General features: G+C 40.9%; 4 protein-coding genes across 5 annotated transcripts; 1 reads left to right on the top strand and 3 right to left on the bottom strand.

The window, feature by feature from the left end:
* Positions 1–785: 785 nt before the first annotated feature.
* LOC122994363 (zona pellucida sperm-binding protein 3-like) lies at positions 786–3067 on the bottom strand. The gene is made up of 10 exons (XM_044368990.1): positions 2958–3067; positions 2691–2857; positions 2513–2616; positions 2312–2400; positions 2031–2211; positions 1838–1943; positions 1617–1702; positions 1158–1249; positions 993–1069; positions 786–920 (listed from the first exon to the last, which is right to left on the bottom strand). Exons 1-9 carry the CDS (start codon positions 3022–3024, stop codon positions 1005–1007), a joined length of 957 nt encoding a protein of 318 aa, XP_044224925.1. The 5' UTR covers positions 3025–3067; the 3' UTR covers positions 786–920; positions 993–1004.
* A 1446-nt stretch (positions 3068–4513) lies between these two features.
* Positions 4514–6661, bottom strand: zp3f.2 (zona pellucida glycoprotein 3f, tandem duplicate 2). The gene is made up of 10 exons (XM_044368989.1): positions 6555–6661; positions 6280–6464; positions 6095–6198; positions 5926–6017; positions 5658–5838; positions 5464–5569; positions 5298–5386; positions 5014–5105; positions 4818–4930; positions 4514–4731 (listed from the first exon to the last, which is right to left on the bottom strand). Exons 1-10 carry the CDS (start codon positions 6616–6618, stop codon positions 4711–4713), a joined length of 1047 nt encoding a protein of 348 aa, XP_044224924.1. The 5' UTR covers positions 6619–6661; the 3' UTR covers positions 4514–4710.
* A 908-nt stretch (positions 6662–7569) lies between these two features.
* nedd8l (NEDD8 ubiquitin like modifier, like) lies at positions 7570–9582 on the top strand. Its single transcript, XM_044368997.1, has 4 exons — positions 7570–7726; positions 8814–8861; positions 8977–9059; positions 9157–9582. The coding sequence occupies exons 1-4, from the start codon at positions 7709–7711 to the stop codon at positions 9278–9280; spliced, it is 273 nt and encodes a 90-aa protein (XP_044224932.1). The 5' UTR covers positions 7570–7708; the 3' UTR covers positions 9281–9582.
* Positions 9583–9746: 164 nt separating this feature from the next.
* On the bottom strand, positions 9747–23177 carry ap1g2 (adaptor related protein complex 1 subunit gamma 2). 2 transcript variants are annotated; one of them, XM_044368988.1, is made up of 22 exons: positions 23044–23177; positions 22220–22422; positions 21553–21677; positions 21143–21284; positions 20132–20228; positions 19947–20023; positions 19757–19852; positions 19325–19405; positions 18908–19006; positions 18763–18818; positions 17861–17974; positions 16954–17094; positions 16434–16488; positions 15414–15536; positions 14241–14330; positions 13975–14102; positions 13487–13591; positions 13218–13365; positions 12803–12965; positions 12407–12558; positions 11374–11472; positions 9747–11031 (listed from the first exon to the last, which is right to left on the bottom strand). In XM_044368988.1, the coding sequence occupies exons 2-22, from the start codon at positions 22418–22420 to the stop codon at positions 10924–10926; spliced, it is 2400 nt and encodes a 799-aa protein (XP_044224923.1). In that variant the 5' UTR covers positions 22421–22422; positions 23044–23177; the 3' UTR covers positions 9747–10923. The 2 variants fall into 2 exon arrangements, with proteins under 2 accessions (XP_044224923.1, XP_044224921.1); XM_044368986.1 differs by having other exon boundaries at positions 19947–20228.
* Between the last annotated feature and the right edge of the window lie 650 nt (positions 23178–23827).

Below are 23827 nucleotides of genomic sequence, written 5' to 3'. Positions count from 1 at the left end.
TGCATCTGAGTGAGTGTGGGCTATACTGTAAGACGGAACAAGGCAATATAGAAGTGTCAATTTATAGTGCATCAAGTTGAATAAAATAATCCAGTCAATGCATGTTAGATAACCCTTATTGAGCCATAATGTTAACATTGAGTTTAGCCTTGGAAGAGACACCTGGGAGGAGAAGCTACATTGTGGTTTTGAATCAAGACAAGACTGTTTTGCAGATATTTAGTAAATTTTCCAAATGTGGAAACAGCAAATATACTTGTAAATCAAAACCTTTGGCTACAAATAACCCTTGTCTAAGGTTGACAGACATCCAGGGCAGATGTAAAGCAGACGTTAATCATTAACCTGTGGAATACTGCAGAATCAGTGATGTTTTGGACATAGTACATTATGTTATCCATATTAACCATGGCAGTGATGGTGCAATTGGTAATGTTTGCAGCTCACAGCCCTTTACCATGCAAATGTTCATAGAGGATGGAGGGAAAGTGAAGCTTTTGTCACCTTTTGATTCATATTCAAAATGCTGACATGTTTAAAATTGAGCTGCATTTAGGTTGTTTAAAATAAAAATCCCACCACTATCCCTTGTAATGACACCCATCTGTAAAGAGAGTTACCCAGGAATAAGATTAGAGTTGAAATTAAGATCTGGAGAGCCATGGATATATGACAACCTTGAACACAAATGCCCCTTTAAGACCATAACACTTGGGGGGGGGGGGGGGGGGGGGGGGGGGGGACCCAAGGCAAAGAATAACTTAATTTGAGCATTATGCAGAGTGTGTAGTTTGAATACATCTTTAATGGCCACATTACAATCTGAAATGCAAGGAAAAGGACACTAAGCTTTCAGAAGCTTGTCAAATATAAAAAGCCACTTCAGACTAAAGGAGCCAGTCCATAAGATGGATTCATTCCTGTTGGGGACAACAGATGTTAGTGGAGGCAGTTAAGGATAAACATTGCAATGTAAAAATCAAGTTGCTTACATGGAGGATACTTCAGGATTTCCCATCAGTGATGGTCATTGGCCCAAGAACTGCTGTTTGTACTACTCCATGTTTCCCTGCAAAAAAAAAAAAAAAAAAAAAAAAAAGAAAAGATTAGACCAGCAAAACAAGACTAGTCAAATACAGCAGATATTGTGCAGATACCTGATGCTACACTCCTCATCCTCCGGGACTTGCAACTGGACTCACAGCAGTCACATAGATTGCTATATGCAGGGTTATCCAGCAGCTCCCAGCTGAGTGAAAATAGAGACTGATTACTTATGATTTGACTTAAGTGGTACAAGTTAATTGAATCTTGACATTAACTCAGGCTATGGATCCAACAGCTGTCAGTTAGCAACAAATGGGCGAGTTAAAAATTTCTCAGTGCTGAAAGCCATCCACATAGAACATGTGCATTCCTAATAATTTATCTTTACAGCTCTGTATAAAACTGATTTTACAGTTCCAGATACAGGGATAAAACTACACAGTTGTATACAATGTTTAACTTGTCATCAGAAGCCTGAACCCAGATTCCATGCATCAGTACTACCAGGGATTAACAGATAACATTCAAAGAGAAAACCCCACACTGATAAATGTTCTAGGTTGTTTTACCCATGCTCTTTGACATAGTGACAGGCCTTTTTAGTGTTGTCAAGACCAGAGGGATCCCAAGCCACAAGTTTGCAGTGGATAAACACCTGTTGAGTTGAGATAAGTGTCAATCCGTAATCCTAGTGTTTAGACAGATAGTAATATTTGATTTTCTTCCCTTAAATAAAGCCCTGTATCTGATATATCAAGAGGATATTTACAGTGTATAGAATGATGTTTACCTCTTCTCCAAGAGCAAACCTAAAGGCTTGAAGGGATAAGTGGATTTCTGATGATTTTTGCCTCACTTCAAATTTTGAGCGTGATGTCCTGCTGTCCACAAGGCATCTGTATGTTATAAAAACATAAGTGTTATTATGAATGTCTGGACAAACAGTTCCATTAACTAGTGCTTATATATATTTTCAAGAGTACCCCTTATTTGTGATTATTGGGTATAAACTGCTTTCAGGCTGCAGCTCCGGTGTGGTTGCAGCTACACATTCCTCAAGAAGCAGCAACAATGGCTGATGGGTATTCTGCTCCACACTAGCCATGATGGGGATAAAGGAGCCCAGAGGAAAACTGGTAGATACAGCCGGGCCTGAGAAGTCATCTACAGGAGCAAAACCAGAGCGTGTTAAGTCACAGAAGCTATTGTGGCAATTCTGCAATTTTCATTCAGGTTATGTGTGATGTTTTATCTGAGTACCCACCATTCATAAGTCCAATGTGGAACACTAGATCTGCTTGACCATATGTATTAAACACTGGGTCATAGATGAGTGGGTGCCAGTCTTTTGGCCTGCACAACATCAAAATTACAGCAGTTGCTTATGTTAAATATGCATCTGTATAACACAAGACACTGTTTTATCCTTTATACGACTAAATGTGGAAGCGGTATGAACACCTACCTCTCATAGGCACACATAACTTGATGGGTGAAGGGTGGTATGAGGGAATCAGGAGAAGAAACATAAGTCAGATCATTGGTATACACCATCTGATCCCCAGAGACCTACAAAATTAATAAGTGTTACTAAGTTGTAGAGAATAAATCTTAAAGTGTCCAGTTATAAGTAGTTTACTCACCATTCTATTGAAGTTACAATCACTGAGATCCACATTGAAAACTGCCTCTCTAGCTGAGGAACTGGTGGGAAAACAGTTACCCAGACGGAAGAGTGAGGTATCAGCCTGTGATCTGCTTTCTGTCCACACCAGCGACACATAATCAGGCATGCAGTCCAGTTTCATGTCTGTAAGGGATACAACAAGAAGTCAAGTTCGAGTAAAAGACGAGCGACAGTTTGAGTAAAAGATTGTTAAAACATCAGTTTTAATGATGGAATATTATACCTGCATATACTGAAATGGCAGCTGCGAGGCTCAGAAGCAGTGCACCTTGCCAAAAAAAAGCCATCATGACTGAACATGCACTACTGACACTGCTGCTGTTTTTATTCTGACTGGGGGACATCAATTAAGGAAACCTCTTTCACCTGGTGCTTGTCAGCAATGTCAGGTGCAAAGGTTATCAGACTAATTACAATGACCTTGGAGAGCAACTAACTACATCCCAGATATTAGATCAGTCTCATTTTGATATGTTGTAGCTTGATCTTTGGTATGTTTAACATGTAGCTGTAAATCTGAGGATTATCCAGATATCACATTTTGTAGAAGAACACTTTTTTTTTGTTATAAAAATTTTGAAATTATAGTGACACATTTTACAAATATACATAAAAAGTATGTATAATGTAAATTAAAATTAATATTCTACAGATATGCAAAGTAAAGATCAGGAATCCAGACTATGTAATTATATTTTTCTTTACCAATGTCCTTGCAACCATGCAGTAAACAGTAAATGCAGGTAAAATTGTGAAGAAAAAAAAAGAAGAGGACTTGTATATTCAGGTAGTAAAATTAATTTTATATATATGGAAAGAAAGAAAAACAGCAAGCTCCATTCAAATGCAAGTAAAAGTGGTCCAACTCTAATTCTTTACTACATACTGTATATGAGTGAGAATCTGGGGTTAAAAGAAGAAATCACATTGACTTGGACATTTTCAATATTGATTTCATATAAATTTGATATTTCTGTATGTATTTATTCATCTCAGTATAATCAGTGTGAAAAAATGGAAGAGCTATGTAGTGTCCAATGGAAGAAGAATGGTTGTGTCAGTGCAAGGCCTGGATCCTCTAAAGCAGTGGTTCTCAAACTTTTTCACATCAAGGACTCAAACTGACAAATTAGGCCACAGACCCCCATTTTGTCAAGATTTTGTCCCAGGGTCCCTCATCTGTTGAGATTGTTGCTTTTAGATGCTTTATTACAGAAAGCGTATGAAACCTATGACCACAATAGTCACACATTGTCTTACTTATAGATGAAATTATATTGAAAATAAATGATTCCCCTTTTTGCTGGGGACCCCCTGGAACCCCCTCAAGGACCCCACTTTGAGAACCACTGCTCTAAAGCATGTGACCCACAAAGATTGGTCTGAGGACATGAGAGCCAGACAGAGTTATTAAATTTGTGTCTAATATTTAGATGGTCCATTAATTTGTAAAACCACAGTTTTTTTATCACATGTCAGTTGCCTTGAAACAGCCAGCAAAAAAAAAAAAAAAAAAAAAAAAAGTGGTAAACTGGAACAATCATGACTTACTTTACAATTTAACTACAATAACCTGGATAAAAGAATAGAGTCTGGATGATATGTTATTGAATTTGATGGAGTTGTGTGATACCTTGAACAGCCTTACGAGCTCACCAAAAGTAAAGCACAACACAAGATCATAAAAGTCTGAGAAGTAGCCATTTGCCACATTTGATGTCAACATAAGACACTGCCAAGAGGAAAAAAAAAAAAAAAAAAAAAAAGAGAAGCTGAACAGGAGTTTACAGCAGGTTTATTTGTACATCAGAATGTTTAAGATGGATGTATGATGTTTTGGGCAATTACTACTGCATTCAAATGAATATGCAAACACTTAAAGTCCAGGTCCTGTACAGCTGAAGTCTTGTAAGTAGGGACGCTGATGCCATCTGCTACTGCCACCTCTGCTGTGCAGGATTCCCTTAATGTGCCCATCAGCTTAGACTGGTCTTTTCCTGATAAGAAAACATCAAGAACTTCAGTCTTTATGTTCAAAAATATTCATTTCTGAAGAAAAGACATACTTGGTGGCTTATTATACCTGAGAGTCAGCTGCCGTGACAGACCCCATATGTATGTTGTGGGCTTTTGAGTCAGACTGATCCACTATGATGAGGGGTCCCAACACAGAATTGTGACTCAGGCCCTGGGACTCTGAAGAAAGAAAAGAAAAGGATGGCAGTGATTTTAAGAACAAGTACAATTCAAAATCAACCAAGTTGGCATAAAATTGATACCCAAATCCACTCCTCTTTTGAAACGGGATTTGCAGGTTGAATCGCAGCAGCTACAGAGGCCGCTCTGAAATGGGTCATCTAGTAGTTCCCATCTGAGAAAAGAGCAAAAAAAAAAGTCCTATTTTGTTTGTGTATTGATTAAACAAATGAGATGTGCAAATTATTCAGTTTTACAGGGGATTGTAGTCTTTTTATTTCAGAGAACCAGACTAGCCACCCCCCCCCCCCCCCCGGTTCCCATGTTAATGCTAAGCTAATTGCCTCCTGGCTCTAGCTCTACTAACCTCCCACTTTCCTTTGCATAATGGCAGGCTTTCTTGCCTTCATCAAGAACTTCAGGATCCCATGCGGTCAGTTTACAGTGGATGTACACCTGAGGAGCACATCAAACTGTCACTTTTTTTTTTTTTAATTCAAAAGTATTCAGTTAGCAGCTAACATGTCTCTTACCTGTTCTCCAAGACCAAAATTGAAGGACTGCAGGTAGAGTATGATTGCAGATGAGTGGTACCGAGGGAGGAACATGGAGTTTCCCCTCACGCTTTCCAAAAGACACCTGAAGAAAATTTAAATTTCACAGATTAGCAACAAAGCCCGTCTTCTGGAATGATCACTGTAACGCCTGACCAGTATCTGAATCCTACCCCTTATTGCTAATAATGGGGTAAACCTGGCTGCTAGGCTGCAGCTCTGCTGTGGTGGCTGCAACACATTCCTCCATCAGCAGCAGCAATGGCTGATGGGACTTCTGCTCCACTGCAGCCCATATAGGCATGAACGAGCCCAGAGGGATGACATTCGTCTTTGCTACGCCTGTTAATTGCTCTGTAGGGGAAAATAAATGGGTTCAGAATTTGTCTTTGACTATCCTCATGTTGTATTGTCTGTAGTTTTGGCAGGGTGCGGACTCACCATTGAGAAGTGCCATGTGGAACACCAGCCCACCCCGACCTTCAGAAGCACCTGATCCAGGGTTCAGGAATGGAGGAACCCACCCTTCAGGTCTGAAATATATAATTAGGACTTTCCTCATCTCTTATTTCAGCAGTAAACATGAGTTTCAGTCAAAAAGATACTCTACCTTTTATAAACACACTCAATGGGATACACAAAGGCTGCAGGTTTTGACTTTGCCTGTGGCCTGTAAGTCAGTTCATTTTGATAGATGAGGAATTTTCCTTTCATCTGTAGAAGAGAACGACAGGTTATTAAGACACTTAAGTGGCTGAAAGGTATTTAAGTTTGGAAAAAAAGCATATACATTACCCGTCTTTTAAATTTGCAGTCAGCAAACTGGTAGTTGAACTGTGCTTCCCCCTCTCCAGTGGGCAGAGCATTCAAACGGGAAGGCATGCAGTTTCCAAGGAAAAGACGAGCTGCATGTGGCACCAGCTCCGCACTGATCTTCCATGTGATTCTTACTGCGTCTTTTGCACAGACAACTTGGATATCTGCAAACAAATTCTCATGATTTCTGTACATGAAACACTTCAGAAATGTACACGAGATAATGAATCTCTACATGCACGTGTGAAGAATACCTGCAGCAACAGTTGTTGCAAAAACAGCCAAGATTATCACACCTAGATAGAGATGAGTCACCATGACTGAATGATCAAGAGCACATTGAAACTGGCACAATTTATAGACTTCCTGTCTAATTAGCTGAATGACCAACATCTGTGCAGGAACAGATTGAGTGTTTGTTCAGAGTTTTATTTTATTGTATACATTTTGACACGTTTCACATGCAGTGGCGGAACTTAATTACTTTACTTTACTCAAATACTATATCATATTAACTACTGTGCTGAAGTGCACTTTTAAAGTACATGTACTTCACTTTCAAATTACTTCTACTTCACTACTACAAATGTACTTTTTACCCCACTACATTTGTTCAACAGCTTTAGCTGCTAGCTACCTTACATTGCTTATATTGTACATAATATCTTACATATAAAACATGGTCAGTTTGTAAAATATGATCCATTTTTACAGACTGAACTACTTAAAAGTAGGTTTGGACTGTAAAAAAAATTATTGGGGTGGGGGTGAGGACTGAATTTTTTAATTTTTCCCCCAAAAACAACAACAAAAAAAATCCCTCCTCTGCATTATTGAAATTTTCTTTGGAAACCCCCCATTGACTCACAGAAAAAACTGCAGTATCCTACATGCAATACCCAACAATAATACATTTAGAATTAAAATTTCTATTAGAAAAATAGAACGAAACTTAAAGCGGTTAAATATTCAAATTAAAATACGTATTAAAATTCAGCTCCACCTCGACCAGCTATAACATTAATAATACACCAATAATATAATATGCATATAAATACAACACTTTTACATGATACCTTCAATACAATTTTGAGTTTACTTGAGTGAAAATGTGAATGGAGTTTTACTTGTAATGTAGTATTTTCACAGCGTGATATCGCCACTTTTACATTAACAAAGGGTGTAAATATCTGCTGCTGCTGTGAGTTCAGAACAGCTGATGTGTTTCCACCAGAGCGGAACCATTATTCTCCCGGTGAGCGACGACGTCGGAAGGTTTTTAGCGTGCCACACAGGACAGGAAGTAAACTCGAGCTGGGCGAGCAGGTTGATATTCGCCAGTTTACGAAGCGTTTTGTTCAGTAAATAACTCATATCATTTCGATTTGTAGTTTACTGTTAATTCAACATGCTGATCAAAGTGAAGGTAAGAGAGTGTTTATTCAGCCGTCGCTCGCTGTGCTGCTGTAACCGCTAACAGTAGATGACCGGTGTTAATTCAGGGCCGGGAGGCAATAATAGCTTCATTCTAACTTGAATAGAAGCTTTTTCTTTATATGCTAAATCACTCTCAACTCCTGTTGTGTGTTTTTGGCGCAGTATTAAGCGGAGCTACAAATTATCCCTGAACTTGCTGCACTAGTGATACTCACAGCCGCTATTGTCATTTGATAACTTGCTGATTTTAATAACAAAAGCAGCCAGTTCTGTGGAGGTGATACACAAAAATCTGTGACCCGTCAGGTCCTGTAACCAGATACTGACAGGCGAGGTGTCAGTGCAGACAGACCCACAGACACTCAAAACGAGACATTTGAAGTAGGGATGCACCGATCCGACTTTTTCAGTCCTGATACCGATACCTGGGCTTTGGGTATCGGCCGATACCGAGTACCGATCCACTACCAGTGTTGCATTAATAAGCTGTATGCCTCACTGTGTGGAAAAGACTGGGATCAGTCTATTATATGTAAGGCAACATCAGGCTTGTCTTAAACATTACTTTCCTCACTTTGTTAAACAAAATCTAACAAATAAATACATAGATATAAATGTATCAAATTGTTATTTATTAAAATAATGGTATCTGCTACCAGATCGGCTCATTGTCACTGATACCTGATCCAGCTGTTTGAGTCAGTATCAGACTGATATGTGATATTAATATCAGTGCGTCTCTAATTCGAAGATATCACTATGTGCTCTGAGCAATTGTAACGGGCATTTTTCCATTAATAAAAGTACTGTGGAAATAAAAGCCCATTAGCAGCAACCCTAGCTATCACATATATTATGTAAATATATTTGAATATTTATTACTCTATAATTTTATTGGGTACATGTCTGACCATGATAAAAAGCATTAGCAGAAATGTATTAAGTCACAGAATTTTGGTGTAAAGTTGTATGAAAATGGAGCTTTACTCTATTCTGCCCTGCGTTGATTGCAAATTGTGCGATTTCACATCCGAAACCAGGTGTTAACGTGATCATGTCCAACATTTCTGTTTCAGACTCTCACTGGAAAAGAAATAGAGATCGACATTGAGCCCACAGACAAGGTGATGCCGCTAAACGAACTGTCCGTATAAAAGAGAATAAAGACATGTAAACCTAAATACTGAACCGCAAAGCATCAAATCATCTCTTAAAGTCTTTGTCTTTGTGTAAATAAAGGTGGAGCGAATCAAAGAAAGGGTGGAGGAGAAGGAAGGGATCCCCCCTCAGCAACAAAGACTCATCTACAGCGGAAAACAGATGTGAGTCCGCACAAAGTGAATGATGTTCCTCTGTAGTAGTTACAAGCCTCATACTCTAAATCATCTTTTCCTCTCCGTTGTGTCTTATCGACCTCAGGAACGATGAGAAGACGGCGGCAGACTACAAGATCCAGGGAGGCTCGGTGCTTCATCTTGTGTTGGCACTAAGAGGAGGCTCAACGCTCCACAGGCCCTGCATACACTCCAACTCCTTGTCATGAGTGGCTGTTGTCCTGGGGCCAGCTGAGTGCCAACGCTTTAGGTGTCTGTCACCATCTAACCATGCTGCAGCACATAGATATGAAATCCCACGCTCCCGGGCCGAAGCAAACAAAATCAACCACCGCCCCCCCCCCCCCTAAAAAAAGAGATAAAAAGGACGTTCTAATTCCTTTGTTTTTTTTTTTGTAACCCACATTGGCTTTTCTGAGTTTGACCAGTTGATGCAGACACTCATGCAGTACAAGAGACAGTTTTGGCAACACTGTGGTCTTTTTTGCTTGTGAATAAATGCTGAAGTTGAGTCGAGCGTCGTCCTTCAAATGCACACACTGAGCACAGATACCGACGCAAGTCACTGCTGAGGCTTCTGAAAACTGATTTTTTTTTATTTTTATTTTTATTAGAAAATGAGATGAGACAGAAGCTTCAAAGAGGATCTAAACAGTTGACAGAATACTCCTCCTGGTCTGTTCTTTTACATTTTAATTTAAGGTAGTGATCTGAAACAGTCTGGTACAGATTGCACTGAAGCACCATTGCTGACATCCAGCATCCAGTGTTTTTTTAAAAGATGATTATGAGATGATTTATCAAATTACTAACTGGCTCTTAAGAGGTATGTTTTCTTGCATGTGTAAATTGATCAAAAACTTAAAATTCTTCCAATTGTGCTTACTGTATATACAGTACTTAGTATCTAAAATATACATCTTGCAGGGAGTTACCATGCCCATCTTTGTGTCACTGTACACAGCCTTCATGAATCAAAATAACTCAGTAAAGGTATTCTGTAAACAATAGACAAGGAGATACTGTTCAGGAAAAGCAAGAGTTGCTAGTATGGGAATGATTAGAACATGTTTATGTAACGCTAACTTACAATTAAAACCGTTTCTTTGCCTCCAAAACTATATAATTACATTATTTAGTACATGAGAAAAAAAACCTCTGCTCTCAAAGGTATGAAAGGCACAGGAGAAATTAGGAGCTGAGATGTATACTCTGAGAAAAGATAGGAGCGACTGAAGACCAGCAGAAGCGAGTCATATGGTTGTGTTTAAAATCTGGATAACAGTGTTTCATAACAGTAGGAGCGGTTCATTTGTTAGTGTTCAGCTGCTTTTTAAACAATGTGAAGAGGATGAAGGAAAGTATTTCATAAAGGAAATCGCTTTGAAGGGAGGGTAGATGGAGTGCTGTGTGACAGGAGCCACGAAAAAAGTACATATTTTGAAGTGTGGAATATGAATACAATCAGCTGTAGTTTAAAAAAAAAACCTGGATGGTACTTAGGTACACTTGTATGGACAGTTGACACCGCAAATTCCAAGACAAATACTAATATTTGAGTATTTTCATGTTATACCTGCATATTCCAAAGCCTGTGCCACATCACTCTCATTTACACTTGACTTCCAAATGAAGGGAAAACTGAGTTCATACATGAGGCTGTGATTTCCTGTGAAAGAAACATGTTCCTCAGCCGTTAAAAAACAAACAAAATCAGGTGTTTGAGAAACAGCAGCTTGGACTGAAGTGTAGAGGGTTTCACAGCACAGAAACCCTTCATCAGTGAAGGGGTGACGCCCGCTGATTCATTCACAGACTCTTATCGTAGTCCTGTTGGACTGAGCGGCTGCTGTCAGTGGCTGGCAGCATTGAGTCCAGGGAAGGAGTCAATCTGGACTGTATCCTGAAAGCCGGATCCTTGGTTTGTGTAAGATATGCGTATCCTCATCTTCAGGTTCACCTGGAAGGGAGAAGCAGGATTTAGATAGCAGCTAGAATAAACATCTAGGATGGGAGTTAAAAAAAAAAAGATTTGGACCTGGCACATTTTAGCAATAATGGATCTTTCTTGATGAATACAATAATAAGGTTTGTAGATGTGTGGAAATGTGAAGAAACATTTTTATTCTTATCTTGTATTTTCAAACTCATCTAACTTTTACGACAGAAACTTTTATCTCTTGCTGATAAAGTTTGATATAAAAGAGGGAAGTGTCTCCTGACTTTGCCTCTTACTAACAATAACTGTTTTGTGTGTGCATGTGTCTGTTTGTGTGTGTGTGTGTGTGTGTGCCAAGCCCACCTTGTTTGGGTTGTTGAGGACCACCATCTGGGTCACCTTAGCTGTGCCTCGTGCAGGAAGAGAGTCCCCACTGGGGGCCTTCATGTGTAACTGGACACTCTGAAAGCAGCAAAACACATGCATGCTGTTGTGCACTAATGCCACATGCTGGGGTTTAAAACTCACACCCACCAAGCAACACAGGCTAGTCAGTGCTCTTGTATAGTATAGCATACAAATATTGGTATTCTGCCACAAGTAGCTGTTGTAGACGATATAAATTGATGTTGAATCTCTTGACAGGAAACATAACAAGAGTCTAGAGCCATGCTGGTGCCTCTGTGAGGTTTTACTTAGGCACAGTGGGGCTTTAAGCTAAATGCTACTGTCAGTGTGTTAACGTGCTCTTTTAGGGTGACTTTGTAACATCTGTCAACTGACCACAGCTGAAAACTACCCTTTTGTCTCGCCCTAACACATTTTAACACTGAGTATGTAACTGCATGATCCCTGTTAAATTAACCAACAAATAAATAAATACTGACAATGCTAACATTGTTATATTAAACAGGTATAATGTTTACCATGTTCTTAGTAACTTAGTTCAGTGTTTTAGCATGCTCATCAGCATTACTGTCAGATTATTAATTGGTCAAATAAAATATTTGACCAATTTTTTGATGGTGCTAGATAAAGAGTTAAGGGATCACCAAACCCGTTTAATAGTTGACAAGACATTCCATTCAAAACTACAAAAATGAACCTCATTTTGGCATTAGAGGTGACATCAGGGATCATAAAGGTAATTAGGATTTATCCTCTGGGGAACATGAATGTATGTACAAAGTTCGTGGCATTCCATCCACCGGTTGGTGAGATATATAAGTCTGGACAAAAGCGGTAGGCAGACCAGCTGACGGACGTTGTCATCCCAAGAGCCACGCTGTTAGCATGGCTAAAAATGAACACCGACACTGACAGAGAAAGTTTGCTTGGCAGTGACTCAATCAGTGGATGATTAACAAGATGAACGCATTGATGTGTGGAGACAGACCTTGGGCACTGCAGCCTGTAGAGTGAAGCAGCTGATGTCTGAGTCACTGGAGTTGGAGGCTGTGAGTGTGACTGTCAGGCCTGAGTCTGACTGTTTGTCACAACTTAGTGTCAAAGTCACACCACTCTTCTCATACACTGTCACCGTGGGAGCTATGAAAAACAGAAAAAAAAAAAGAAGTGCAAATGTCACCTTCATATTTTCTTATTTGCATTGAAATTTTAGGGACTTGCCTGGTGGCTTGATTTAGAGCGATGAACACAAGTTTCAGTCTCTCATATTTTACATTCTCTTGTTTCACATCCAATTTTATTTCCCCTCTCTTGTTTTTTTCACTCCTAAACCCTTTTGGTTTCTACTCGTGTGTGTGTGTGTGTGTGTATCTGAGGGTCAGACCTGGTGCGACGGGTGTGGGCTCTAAGCCTCCCAACAGATCCAGAAGGTCTCCTCCAGCAGGGCTAATTGTGTTGATGGACAGGCCTGGTGCCGTGCCGCCTTGTGCAGGACTGGGCTGCAGTGGTTCCTCGGAGCCCCCCAGCAGGTCCAACAGATCACAGACCTGAGGAAAACCACAGACAGCAGGGGGGAAACTACAACTCAGTTCATTGTTTCAACCTTAACGCCAACCTGCATATTCAGAGCAAGTTTTTTTTTGAGGGATAACACGTATAAGAGTGAGTAAACCATGACTCAACTCTTAGAGACGCAGATAAACTGCATGGAAAACTAAGCTCACAAGGTTGTCCATCTAGTCTTCACCGAGTTGTTGTCATGAAACCTGAATGTATCTCTATTATCATTATGTTTTTACCTGATTAGCAGGTTGTTGTGGCAACAGTAGCTCTTCCTGCTTGACTTTGGTGGGCTGGATCTCCTTGATGGTGTCCCCTGTTGACTCTCCGTTGGTATGGCCCGGAGAGTTCTTCTCAATCACAGGCATCCTCTCCAGCACTGCTGCCCTGTGGAGAGAAGGAACATCTCAGCTCTTTCTGGGAAAAAATAAATAAATATGTGTTTCCACTACCACTTGTAAAATTGCAGGAAAAGCTGACTTTCACATCAGCACAAGTCATTGCTCACCTCATGTGGTCATATTTTTTGAATAGAGCGTTGTATTCAACTGCCCTCTGCTGGAGCTCCACATCTATACAGCTGCCGTAAATGCTGACGATGCTTCTGATCCGACTGACCGGGGCGATCGGTGGAAAGAAAGAGAGTGAGTGAGGAGATTATTTACAGATATTAGTATTATCGTGGTTTTAATTTGTTGCCATGTTGTAGCACTCGAATGCAGGTTGATGATGTTTGGAAATGTCAGTGTGTAGGGGGGTTCTGTTCCTCAGCAACGGGCCGGATTGTTTTTTTCTCTCAACACATGACAAATGATCCATCAAGTCACCTGTTGTGACCAACAGACCTTTCTGCACAAGCAAATACTGTGTTGTGTGTTGTGTTCTTTTTAAAATTACGCAGCGAAATAAGAAAAATCATACTCATCGCTACTTTAAACAAGACACAGTGGCCTGTTAACTGCACTGTGAGCTGTGAGTGACAGAAGTGTGTCTTACTCCACGTTATCGGTGATGCGTGTGCTCAGTTTCATGGTGGCGGTGAGAGCAAAGCCTCTGGTCGCTGGGGACGACATGTGGGACTGTAGAACCGTTTCCAAGGCGTCCAGGACGTCGTCCTCAGAGACCTGATCACAAGATATAGAAATACCAAGTCTGAAAGCTGGCATCACATTTTTCTAATACTGAAACTAGAGATGTAACATCGACAAGTTATAGATTCTGAGCACTAAGATGATCCATCACATTTGCTGTAGTCTATGTACCTGAACAGGCTCAGTGTCTTGACACTCTCCTCTCAGCAGCAGGTCTCCATACTCTCCTATACACCAGCACGCCACCTGAACCAGGGGTTGCTGCAGATATCCACAGAGCAAAAACAACCCTTATAAAACCACGTGTATGTACGTTCCATTTACAGTGAAATGTGTTGATCATGAAGAAACGTTTCTTTAATTCATGGCAGATTGGCTTGTTGGCCAGCAAAGCAGTTTGAAGCATCAGGACCATTTTTTTTCCAAAGTTAATGTGGTGGAAGATGTGAAACTGTGCCACACAGAAGATGAGTGCATGGTTGCTCAGCAGACTTCTAAAAATAAACCTGGTTGCATCAGCCGATTTCAAACTCAAAGCCTGGCTATTCTCACCACCGCAGAACCAAACTCAGCTCTGATCCGACACACGCTTTGCTCTTAGATGAAGACGTCTCCATTCAAATTTTTACATAATATGCTGTGCTACAAAATGATTTAAAATGGAAATTATGCCCTTCTCTTCTGAGTTGAATTAAGCGTTTTCTATTTATTTATAAGATTTGTGAGTAGAAATATGAAATTATTTAATGAATTAATAGAATTCATCCTTCTCTGATCTCAAGAAGGTTTTTAAAATGACTTTTCAAAAATAGCAACTGCCTTTTTACACAACAAAAAATGATATGTCCGGAATATCATTTCATTTCATCGCTCAGTTTGACTTCATGAACGGCTTTTGGCTCTTCAAGTTTCAGAGAGAAAATAAAATGTCATGCTCTGTTTACTTCATTTGAAAATACCTCATGGGTAACTTCACTGAAAGTCCCCCTGTATGTATTTTTGGATTACCTTTGCATCAACTGTCTGTATGTCTGTATGCAATGGATGACCAAAGTCTGATCGTGATGCAATTAAACCGTTGTCCTCACACCTACTGCAAGAGTTCTGACTTCTGTTTTTTCTATAGTAAAGTTTCCTTGATAGTTTCTGAAATACTACTACTACTCTGTTTATTGTATCACAAAGCATCAGCGTGGAGCAACATGGGGACAGACCCGTGATGTTACTGTTTAGGTTGACTGAAAGAGTGAGCGGAACAACAAGCCAATCTGCAAAAAAAAAAACCCCTTGGAGTGCTCCTTTAATGACAGGAGAAAACACACACACACACACACACACACACACCTGAGAGATGTCAGTGAGCACAGCCCGATAAAGCTTATGGACTGTGTAGCAGTGAAGCTCTGAGGCGTTGGTGATGAGCTGGATCAGGTTCGGCACTGTTTCGTCTCTCACGTCGCCCCCTGCCTGGCAGAGCGAGAATCAGAGTCAAACACAAGCGCGCACACACACACACACACACACACACACACACACACACACACACACACACACACACACACACATACACTAGACAGCTGGTCCAAGTATTTAGGTCGCCCTACATTTCCTCTCAGACACAACACTAACACTAACTTAGTGGACATTTCCATCACAGATAGATATAACAGTATAAAGGATATTTACTGATGTGGATTAAGCTTTCATTTGTGCCACATCTCCACCAACATCTACCCTTTCTACACGCATCCTCCTTTCTATACACTCCATCATTTTGAGAGAACGCTGCAAATGATTAGTGTAAGCATTAGCTTTTAACAAATCACCTGGGTTTCATTTACTGCCTTATGGAGATGGAGCACAAAATTAAAAGTAAGGATGTAACAAAGTGCAAAATGGAAGGTTAGTCCAGAATAAACAGCTTATTTAGTATCTATTTAGGGGCTGCACATATGATAGTTTGTACAGAATCTGCAATAAATAGATGCCTACTTGTCTTTCTGTATTTCTCCATACTTAATTAGTTTGTCAGATTATTGAAAGACCTTGCTCAACTGTTGTCATGGACGAGTGTGTAAGATTAAGCACACATTTCTTCACTGAAATATTGCAAGCGAAAAGAGGAAAATTGCAGTAACTGTGGAACTGACACCTACATTTTGTTTGGAAGCCTGAACAGTGGCACTAAACTTCTCTTGTCAAATTAAATTGCTCATATCATTCAGTGTTTTTCTCAATGCATACATACCCATCATACATGTGGCCCCTGGTACATACAACATAGATGATGGCACAACACAGCTTTAAAAGTGTGAAACCCATGTAAAAAGGCAGGACTGTGTGTGCGCCATAGTCTGTATTTACCGTGGTGAGGACATGCAGGATGGTGTCAATGTGCCAGCGCTGGGAGGGTGCATACCTGACAGAGACAGAGACACACACACACACACACTTCAGTGGTGCCTGAGGGTGAGTCAGAAACACACACACACATGCGCACACACACAAATCCATCAGCATCCTCTCACTACTTACACACATAGAAGTGCATCAAGTGGTAGAGAGAGATATACGGCTGAAACAGAGAAGACTATTCATCGTCACAGTGCCAGTGAAGTAGTGGAGACAGACACAGGGTGAGACATGTAGACACACACGTATTTCAAGCACAGTGACTTTTTCTTATAACAGTTGCATCACATTTTTACCCGCATCATCTTTTTTTTTCTATATATATATATATATATATATAACAACGCCGATCCCAGTTTGTCTTTATATGTATTGACATGAATGTATGTGTGCTTGCATGCATAGAGACAGTACGTGTATGTAATAAAATCATGTATGTGCACGTTTGCTTGCTTGCGGTGTTTCCACTCACCTCTCGGCGGCGTTGAATATGCCGCTGGCAGCGTTAGCCCTGAGCTCGGGGGGGCAGGAGGAGAGGAAGAGGAGCAGTTCCTTCATCATGGAGCGGATGTTGCTGGCTGACACCAGCGCCAAGGAGAGCTCCAACGCACGGCTGGAGGGTTGGGCAGAGACATTAATGACAGCAGACCCTGCTGAAGTGCCCTCGAGCGACACAATGACTTATTTCAACTGCGTTTGATGCTCTCTGACCTTTTTGTAAATAAAGTGCATATAAGGAGTTATCATCATCATCAGTTAAGTTATAATTGTCATCATTAGTAGGGCTGGAAATCACTCTATTATACCCACAACAGTGACAGTATCACAATTCCTATGTGACATGAGATATCACAAGTAAACCAGATTATTAATATTGCATTGTAAGTGATGATAGCACTTTTCTATCATCTTGTTTTGTAGCACTTGGAGGACGGACCAAGTGATGCTGTTAATGGGAGCATCACTAAGTGTCCCACACATGAAAAAGACACCTCTTACATTTAATAAATTTGATTGATTTCCACTTTAAACTGAACTGATATCTGACCAGCTGTTTAAGTTTGAAAAAAAAAAAAAAAGTCCAACTTTCAACTGAGGTCACATTTCACATCTGCTTAATGTTTGTTTGGTGGCTCATTCGACAAGCTGAAATGCAGGACATGATGCATGTTCAGGTTTATAAGTTAGATAAGAAGGATACTTTAGCAGGAACGCTAACGTGGGTTGTGTAGCAGGATGCTATTAGGCTCAGTGTGACCGTCTGCTCTGCCTATGACAGGACGCTGACGTCACGGTTTATGCAAAGGTTTGATTGGCTGTACGGGAACAAGTTCTCCATCTATGTTTTCCATTCAATTCATCAAAAATGAGATGTATACCGTTTGACAGAAGCATCCTGGTCCTTCAGGCAGTCCACTATGGTTCCTCGGTGACGCTGCACTGCAGTGTGGTCGGTCCCTACAATCCTCTGAAGAGACGTCATGGCGATATACCTGGACAGCCAAAAATAAGAACATCAAGTTTCAAGTTTCATGCGGCAATATAATGAAGTACTGTGAGGAAGCTGACATGATAAAGGTCTCGTGTGTCTACTGTAGCAGACAACATTGAGCAAATTAATCGTATTTTAAATAACTTCCTACAGGCAGCAAACGATCAAAATTAATGAACAGTGCTGTGCAAACTTTACTTTTCCAACGTGGTGAGATAAATTATTTATCTTTCCACTTGAAATGTCTCATGAACTGATCAAGTATTTATGTGTGCGCAAGAGAGATCTTATCTAGTCGGGCAGGTCTCACGGGAATAAACCAGTCCTATAACTGTCACATAGCCACACACTGATACAAAAGGGCCTGCAGGTAAAAACCAGACTGGCCTGCCTAGTGGCCACAGGGCCACTATGGAGACAAAGCCTAGAAATAGGGCAATAACAAAACCCTAAAGAACCCTTGACAGGCCTCCACACTGTCTGATGAGAAATGACAAGGCCGGAAATTGAGAGATCAACATTAACAGACAGACAGTGACCTTCTGGTGTGGCTCTAGGGAAACAGTTTCAGCGGAAAGTGATTAGTGAGCTCAGGCTGATAACGGCCTGTCGGGAGGTTTCTCTGTCTGGCTGCAGTGAGGTTGCCAGTGGCCTTGTGGAATGGAAAAAGTAAAATGACCCTGAGAGATAAGAGAGAATGGCGGGAAAGATAGTGGGAGAGATGTAAAGGGAAAAAGAAACAAGAATTTGAGGAAGGAGGGACGCAGGGGGAGAGAAAACAGCACTGACCGAATGTTCCTGTCATTGTTCAGGAGAAACCGTCCCAGGATGTTCACAGCCAGAACCTGTGGAAATGAAGCGCACGTGCATTTATTCATTTACGATATTTGAAAAGCAGGTCAATGAATAGCATTCCGGCATTTCAGTCTCTTACCCTGAGGCCGCTCTCTGACTTGATGTCCAGCACGGTGAGAACAGTCTCATACAGCACAGCGTTGCCCACGGTCTTAGTGCTGTCAGTGTTGGTAGCCACCTGTACACACACACACACACTGTTACATTAGTTTAAATACGACATACGCTCATCTCTCTGATTCAATTATTTATAACAGATGTTAAAGAAAAATAAAATAAGAGTAAAACTGGATCTGGGGCATGTCTTTCCAGTGGAAAATACTCACACAGGCACAGGGGAATTAAAAGAATGAAAAAGAAAATCTACAGTAGTGAATACAACCTTTGTTGTAAGAAGATGACAGAATCACAGAAAATATAAAAGCTAAATATAATGATAGCTGACATTTTTTAAAAAAGGAAGCTAAAAGCTACTTTGTAAAAGTTAAGTTCAAACCTGTGCTAGTAGGTCATTCATGGCGTCACTGGCTGCTTCGTTGTTGCGACCGAGGATTCTCAGGAGCCTCAGGATGCGTACCTGGGGACGGAGACGGGAGACAGTGAGCAGCTGGACTACAGTACGAGTTATTGTGGTACACTGACTCAGCAAAACCAGAAAGACGTATGGGAGGATGCTAGTGAGAAAGACATAACCTGAAAAAAAGAGCAATTTATTACCAGTCTGTTACCATTTAAGACAGAATCCAAGCGAAATAAAGCTCATATAGACTGAAATCAATCGATCTGATGCTCATATGGTTCATATTGAAATAAGATAAAAAATCAGTTGATTGTTGTCACAGTTTCAGGAAAATGGAGAACAATACTGAACAAAGGTAGATAGGTAATAAATAAATAATACATAAGCTGCAGTTGAGTCCAGACTGACCTGCAGGAAGGGATCACTGATTCCCGCCACGTCGTGCTCTGGAGAATAACCGCAAATAACCAGACCTTTCATGATCTGAACAAGATCTGGCACTGTCTGAGATACACACAGCACAATCACATTATTACTACATTTAGAGATACTGAACTCATTCAATGACAACGTGTGTGTTTGCGTGTGTTCCTCGTACCTTTCTGAACCGCTCCAGTGTCTCTGGATTCCGCTCGCACAGCTCGGTGATGAGCACTACAGCACCATGTAACACACCTAGAGACGAACAGAGCAAAAACAACAGAGATTTGTTTGAAACAGCTGACCCAAGATGAAACTTCCTGGTAAATATATTACCAAAATGTGCCGTTAAGATCAACTGACCGTGGTTCTTCTCAGCCAGGAGGGCACGAGCGGCGGGCGCAAACATCTCCCCAAGATCATGAACTTTTCTCACGATGTGTACGGCACACAGTGCAGCCTGGGTGGACAGTGGGGGAAGTCATCAGAGCTGTTATCATTACAACACTGAGCCTCTTGTGAATTTTATTAATGACAGGAGAAATTGAAATCTGTTTGAGACATTAAAGGATTTGGCTGGCGAGTTTCTATATTTTTCTTATTGTCAACATATCTCATGTACAGAACCAAACCAACAATGAACTCATCCTACTTATATGTATTGTGTGTGTATCCAAAGCTTAATATATCGTATTCCTCTGTGCCGTAGACCTCAGTTGTTGTCCAAAATCTATTAAAAACAAGTCAATGAGTCACACTGCTGCACTGGGTGACATGTTCCTTTGTCCATGAAGATGGTGGTTACAGCGGCGTCTTTAGAAACGGCTCCACAGAGTAAAAACAGTGATTAGATAGTAAGTCGCCATTTCAAAACAAGCCACAGTAACCACTGTCTTCAGTGACTAAAGGACATGACACCCAGTGCAGCAGTGTGACTCACTGATGTGGTTTTAATAGTTTTTGGACAACAACAGAGGTCTACGGCACAGAGGAATATGATATAGGATTTGGATACACACACAATACATATAAATAGGATGAGTTCATTGTTGGTTTAGCTCTCTACATGACATTTGCTGACAAAAGAAAAATATACAAAATTGCCAGCCAAATCCTTTAACCCACCCCAACTGAATACCCCTCCCCTCCCTCTCCTCCTCCCCTACAGTAAGTTCTCTCCCTACCCTTAGTAGAACCTATGGTGGCTGCAAAACCGGCCCTCTCTAGAGCCAGTGTTTGGTTTGTCTGTTCTAGGCTACTATAGAAACATGGGGGGCTCCGTGGAAGAGGACCCGCTCCCTATGTAGATATAAAGGGCTCATTCTAAGGTAACGAAAACAGAACGATTCTTATTTTCAGGTGATTATACCTCACCTTCTTCTTAATGTAGGAGTTGGAGGCTCGGAGCAGCCTGTCAATCTCTGGTGCAAGATCTCTGCACATCTCCGCTGAACCCATACAGGCCAGTGTGCACAGAGCCAGAGACTGCACATACTGGCTACTGTGAGAGAGATCACTGAAAAACACACAGATGACAGTGTAGTTAAGCATTTTATTGAAATCATATAAGAATATCCTCCAAATTTGAACAATGTCTGACTTGCTCTATTTTTCTTATCTGATATTTTGCCCCCACCCCCACCGCCATTTTATCTGCAGTACATTTGCACGCATTTGTGTTCAAAACAATCTCAAATTTCAAATAGTAAAACTAATCTTGTTCAATACATTTTAAGATTTCCAGTTGCTTTATCAGTTGTTTGATTCATTTGGGCTGCTCTTACTTCTTGATGGAGTTAGTGATGAGCAGACTGGCATCCTGCTTCTCATCCAGCAGCATCATGGCTCCCAGGTATCCCACCCGCTTCTCACTATAGCGAGGGCTGGCTATCATCCGAACACACTCCATCTAGTGGGAAGAGCAACAACTCTTTTGAACATGAAATTATTTGAAATACTAATACTACTGATGCCCCTGGGAAATTCTCCGCTCCTTGCCTGCTCCAAGTGGAGGTCAGGCTCGGGAGGGATTCAGTGGCCCAGTTTCAATGTCCACCCTCATGGTTTTATAGACTTTGACATGGGTTCTCGACGCTGCAGACTTTGCTTGAGGGAATTAGCCACAGTTCATAGTGTTGTAACAAGAGGAGAAGTCAGAAATACCAAGAAAGTACAAGTTTATATGCACATAGCAGTAACGTTACCGAAAAAAATATGTAAGACGTGGAATATTTATGCTATTCAGGTTATTTATGATCCTACAATGTGCTGTTTCAGCTCTTGCACCTTCATGCACTCAGCACTTAAGATGATGTCTGTGAAGAGTTCAGTGTTTGGGACAATTCATTGGTGAATTGAACCCAGATCCTCCAGCTGCCATGGTGGTTCCTCATCCCACTAACCCCATTAACTCAAGCAAACCCATGACAGGCATTAGCCAAATCCCCTCACCTGACCAAAATGAGCAGGGTAGCCCAACATGTGCACGTAAAGCAGCTTGGCCAGGTTGTGAGATCGACCACCGTTGTCGGCTTGTCTGAACTGTGCCCGGATGGCAGCGCACTCCCTCTGGATGACACCCCGCTCCTCACACTGTGTCCTGGCTGACCTGATGGCCCGGATCATCTCCTGCAGGGGTACTGATGGGGACATGGCTGTGTGTGTGTGTGTGTATGTGTGTGTGGGAGGGGGGAATGTGTGTGTTGGTATGTGCGTATGTGGTGTCAAGGAAATGTTAGAACATGACAGATTATTATCAGAGAGCAAATTACCCTACAGACTTGTACTGAGATAGATAGTATTGTACTTCCTGTATATGAAACCCCTTCAAGGTGTGTGTGTGTAAGGTCATGATAAAGCTATTACAACGGCACATATATAGAAGAGTTCTGTTGTCACTAAACCAAACAATAAAAAGTGCGTATATTTTTAAAACAGTTTAAACAACTTGAACTATAAGTCTAGTGGACTATGACTGCTTCTCCTGGCTGCTGTAGCGTTATTCACTCCTAGAGCTGTCTAAATAGGAAGTTACTGTCATTTAACTACGTATGTATGACTTATTGAGGTTGTAGAATATACATTTAAATCGGCGAGCTAACTAAAAAGTTACCAGCCAGTAAAACGAGCCAGAGGCTGGCCGACTGACCGAGCCGAGCTAACCTTGCAGATGCTGTCAAGCCTGCTCTGTAAGAGACTGTCGAGAGCTAGCTGAGTTAGCATGACAGTCTGTTTATGTGGGTGGTTTTCGCTCGGAAAAAAACAAAAAAACATACCTTAACACTGTACAGGGAGTCGCCAGTATTCAAAAAGTAATCTAGCTCAAACGACCCCCCTCTGATACGCGGCGGCAGTCTCTTAGCTGGAAACCTAAATACTGTATGCGGTACATACAGCGTTATTTTTTTCCCACCCGCATTCTGCTAAAACCCGCCCTACTCTGCCTCTGATTGGTTCTGACCCTGACACTAACCAACCAAACCAACGAAGGCAACGAGTACTAGCCAATCAGTGGCAGAGTAGGGCGGGTCTTCGCGGAATACAGGTAGGAGAAAAAATAAGGCGTCCATATAAGCTATAGTCAAACTCTTCATAATGACGACTCACTTCCTCTCACTACTTTCCAAATAAAACCCTTAATTTAAAAAAAGAGCATTTGGAGTATTATTTCCCAAAATATTTAGACTACGATTTAAACCAGACACATTGTAAGGGAAACTGGCATGTTTATATTGCAGTTTATTAGGTTATAGGGATGAAAGAAGTTTCCACTGTCTTACAAATAGGCCTTTTCAGCTATATTTTTGACATGCCATAGCAGGAGAAACACGCGCAACTTATAACATTAATTATGGCTTCATTGCCTGCATTTATATAGCTGCTACACTAGTATGACTTTCTTTTATACATTCATGGGAGCAGAGCCAGGGCCTTAGGCAGGATTTTACAAATATTGAAGTTATCTAAATTCACCCAGGAGAACCCCACCAGCTAAGAAATATTTGACTATACACACACAAAAACCCCCACACATTTAAATGTTTTCATATTATTATACAT

The sequence above is a fragment of the Thunnus albacares genome, chromosome 12 (assembly GCF_914725855.1).
Source record: "Thunnus albacares chromosome 12, fThuAlb1.1, whole genome shotgun sequence".
NCBI classification, from domain to species: domain Eukaryota; kingdom Metazoa; phylum Chordata; class Actinopteri; order Scombriformes; family Scombridae; genus Thunnus; species Thunnus albacares.
Note: the sequence above shows the minus strand (reverse complement) of the source record. Positions and strands in the feature narration are given on the sequence as shown.

Excerpts from the sequence above, each read along its gene's own strand:
- LOC122994363 (XM_044368990.1), bottom strand. The coding sequence starts at position 3,024 with ATGATGGCTTTTTTTTGGCAAGGTGCACTGCTTCTGAGCCTCGCAGCT. Across the intron at positions 1,250-1,616 it reads CACTATGTCAAAGAGCATGG|CTGGGAGCTGCTGGATAACC; the intron begins GTAAAACAACCT and ends ATTTTCACTCAG. Across the intron at positions 1,070-1,157 it reads GATGAGGAGTGTAGCATCAG|GGAAACATGGAGTAGTACAA; the intron begins GTATCTGCACAA and ends TTTTTTTTGCAG.
- zp3f.2 (XM_044368989.1), bottom strand. The coding sequence starts at position 6,618 with ATGGTGACTCATCTCTATCTAGGTGTGATAATCTTGGCTGTTTTTGCA. Across the intron at positions 5,387-5,463 it reads ATTTTGGTCTTGGAGAACAG|GTGTACATCCACTGTAAACT; the intron begins GTAAGAGACATG and ends TGTGCTCCTCAG. Across the intron at positions 5,106-5,297 it reads TATGCAAAGGAAAGTGGGAG|ATGGGAACTACTAGATGACC; the intron begins GTTAGTAGAGCT and ends CTCTTTTCTCAG.
- nedd8l (XM_044368997.1), top strand. Across the intron at positions 8,862-8,976 it reads ACATTGAGCCCACAGACAAG|GTGGAGCGAATCAAAGAAAG; the intron begins GTGATGCCGCTA and ends GTGTAAATAAAG. Across the intron at positions 9,060-9,156 it reads ATCTACAGCGGAAAACAGAT|GAACGATGAGAAGACGGCGG; the intron begins GTGAGTCCGCAC and ends TATCGACCTCAG.
- ap1g2 (XM_044368986.1), bottom strand. The coding sequence starts at position 22,420 with ATGTCCCCATCAGTACCCCTGCAGGAGATGATCCGGGCCATCAGGTCA. Across the intron at positions 21,678-22,219 it reads ACCCTGCTCATTTTGGTCAG|ATGGAGTGTGTTCGGATGAT; the intron begins GTGAGGGGATTT and ends TCTTCCCACTAG. Across the intron at positions 16,489-16,953 it reads ATATTCAACGCCGCCGAGAG|GTATGCACCCTCCCAGCGCT; the intron begins GTGAGTGGAAAC and ends TGTCTCTGTCAG.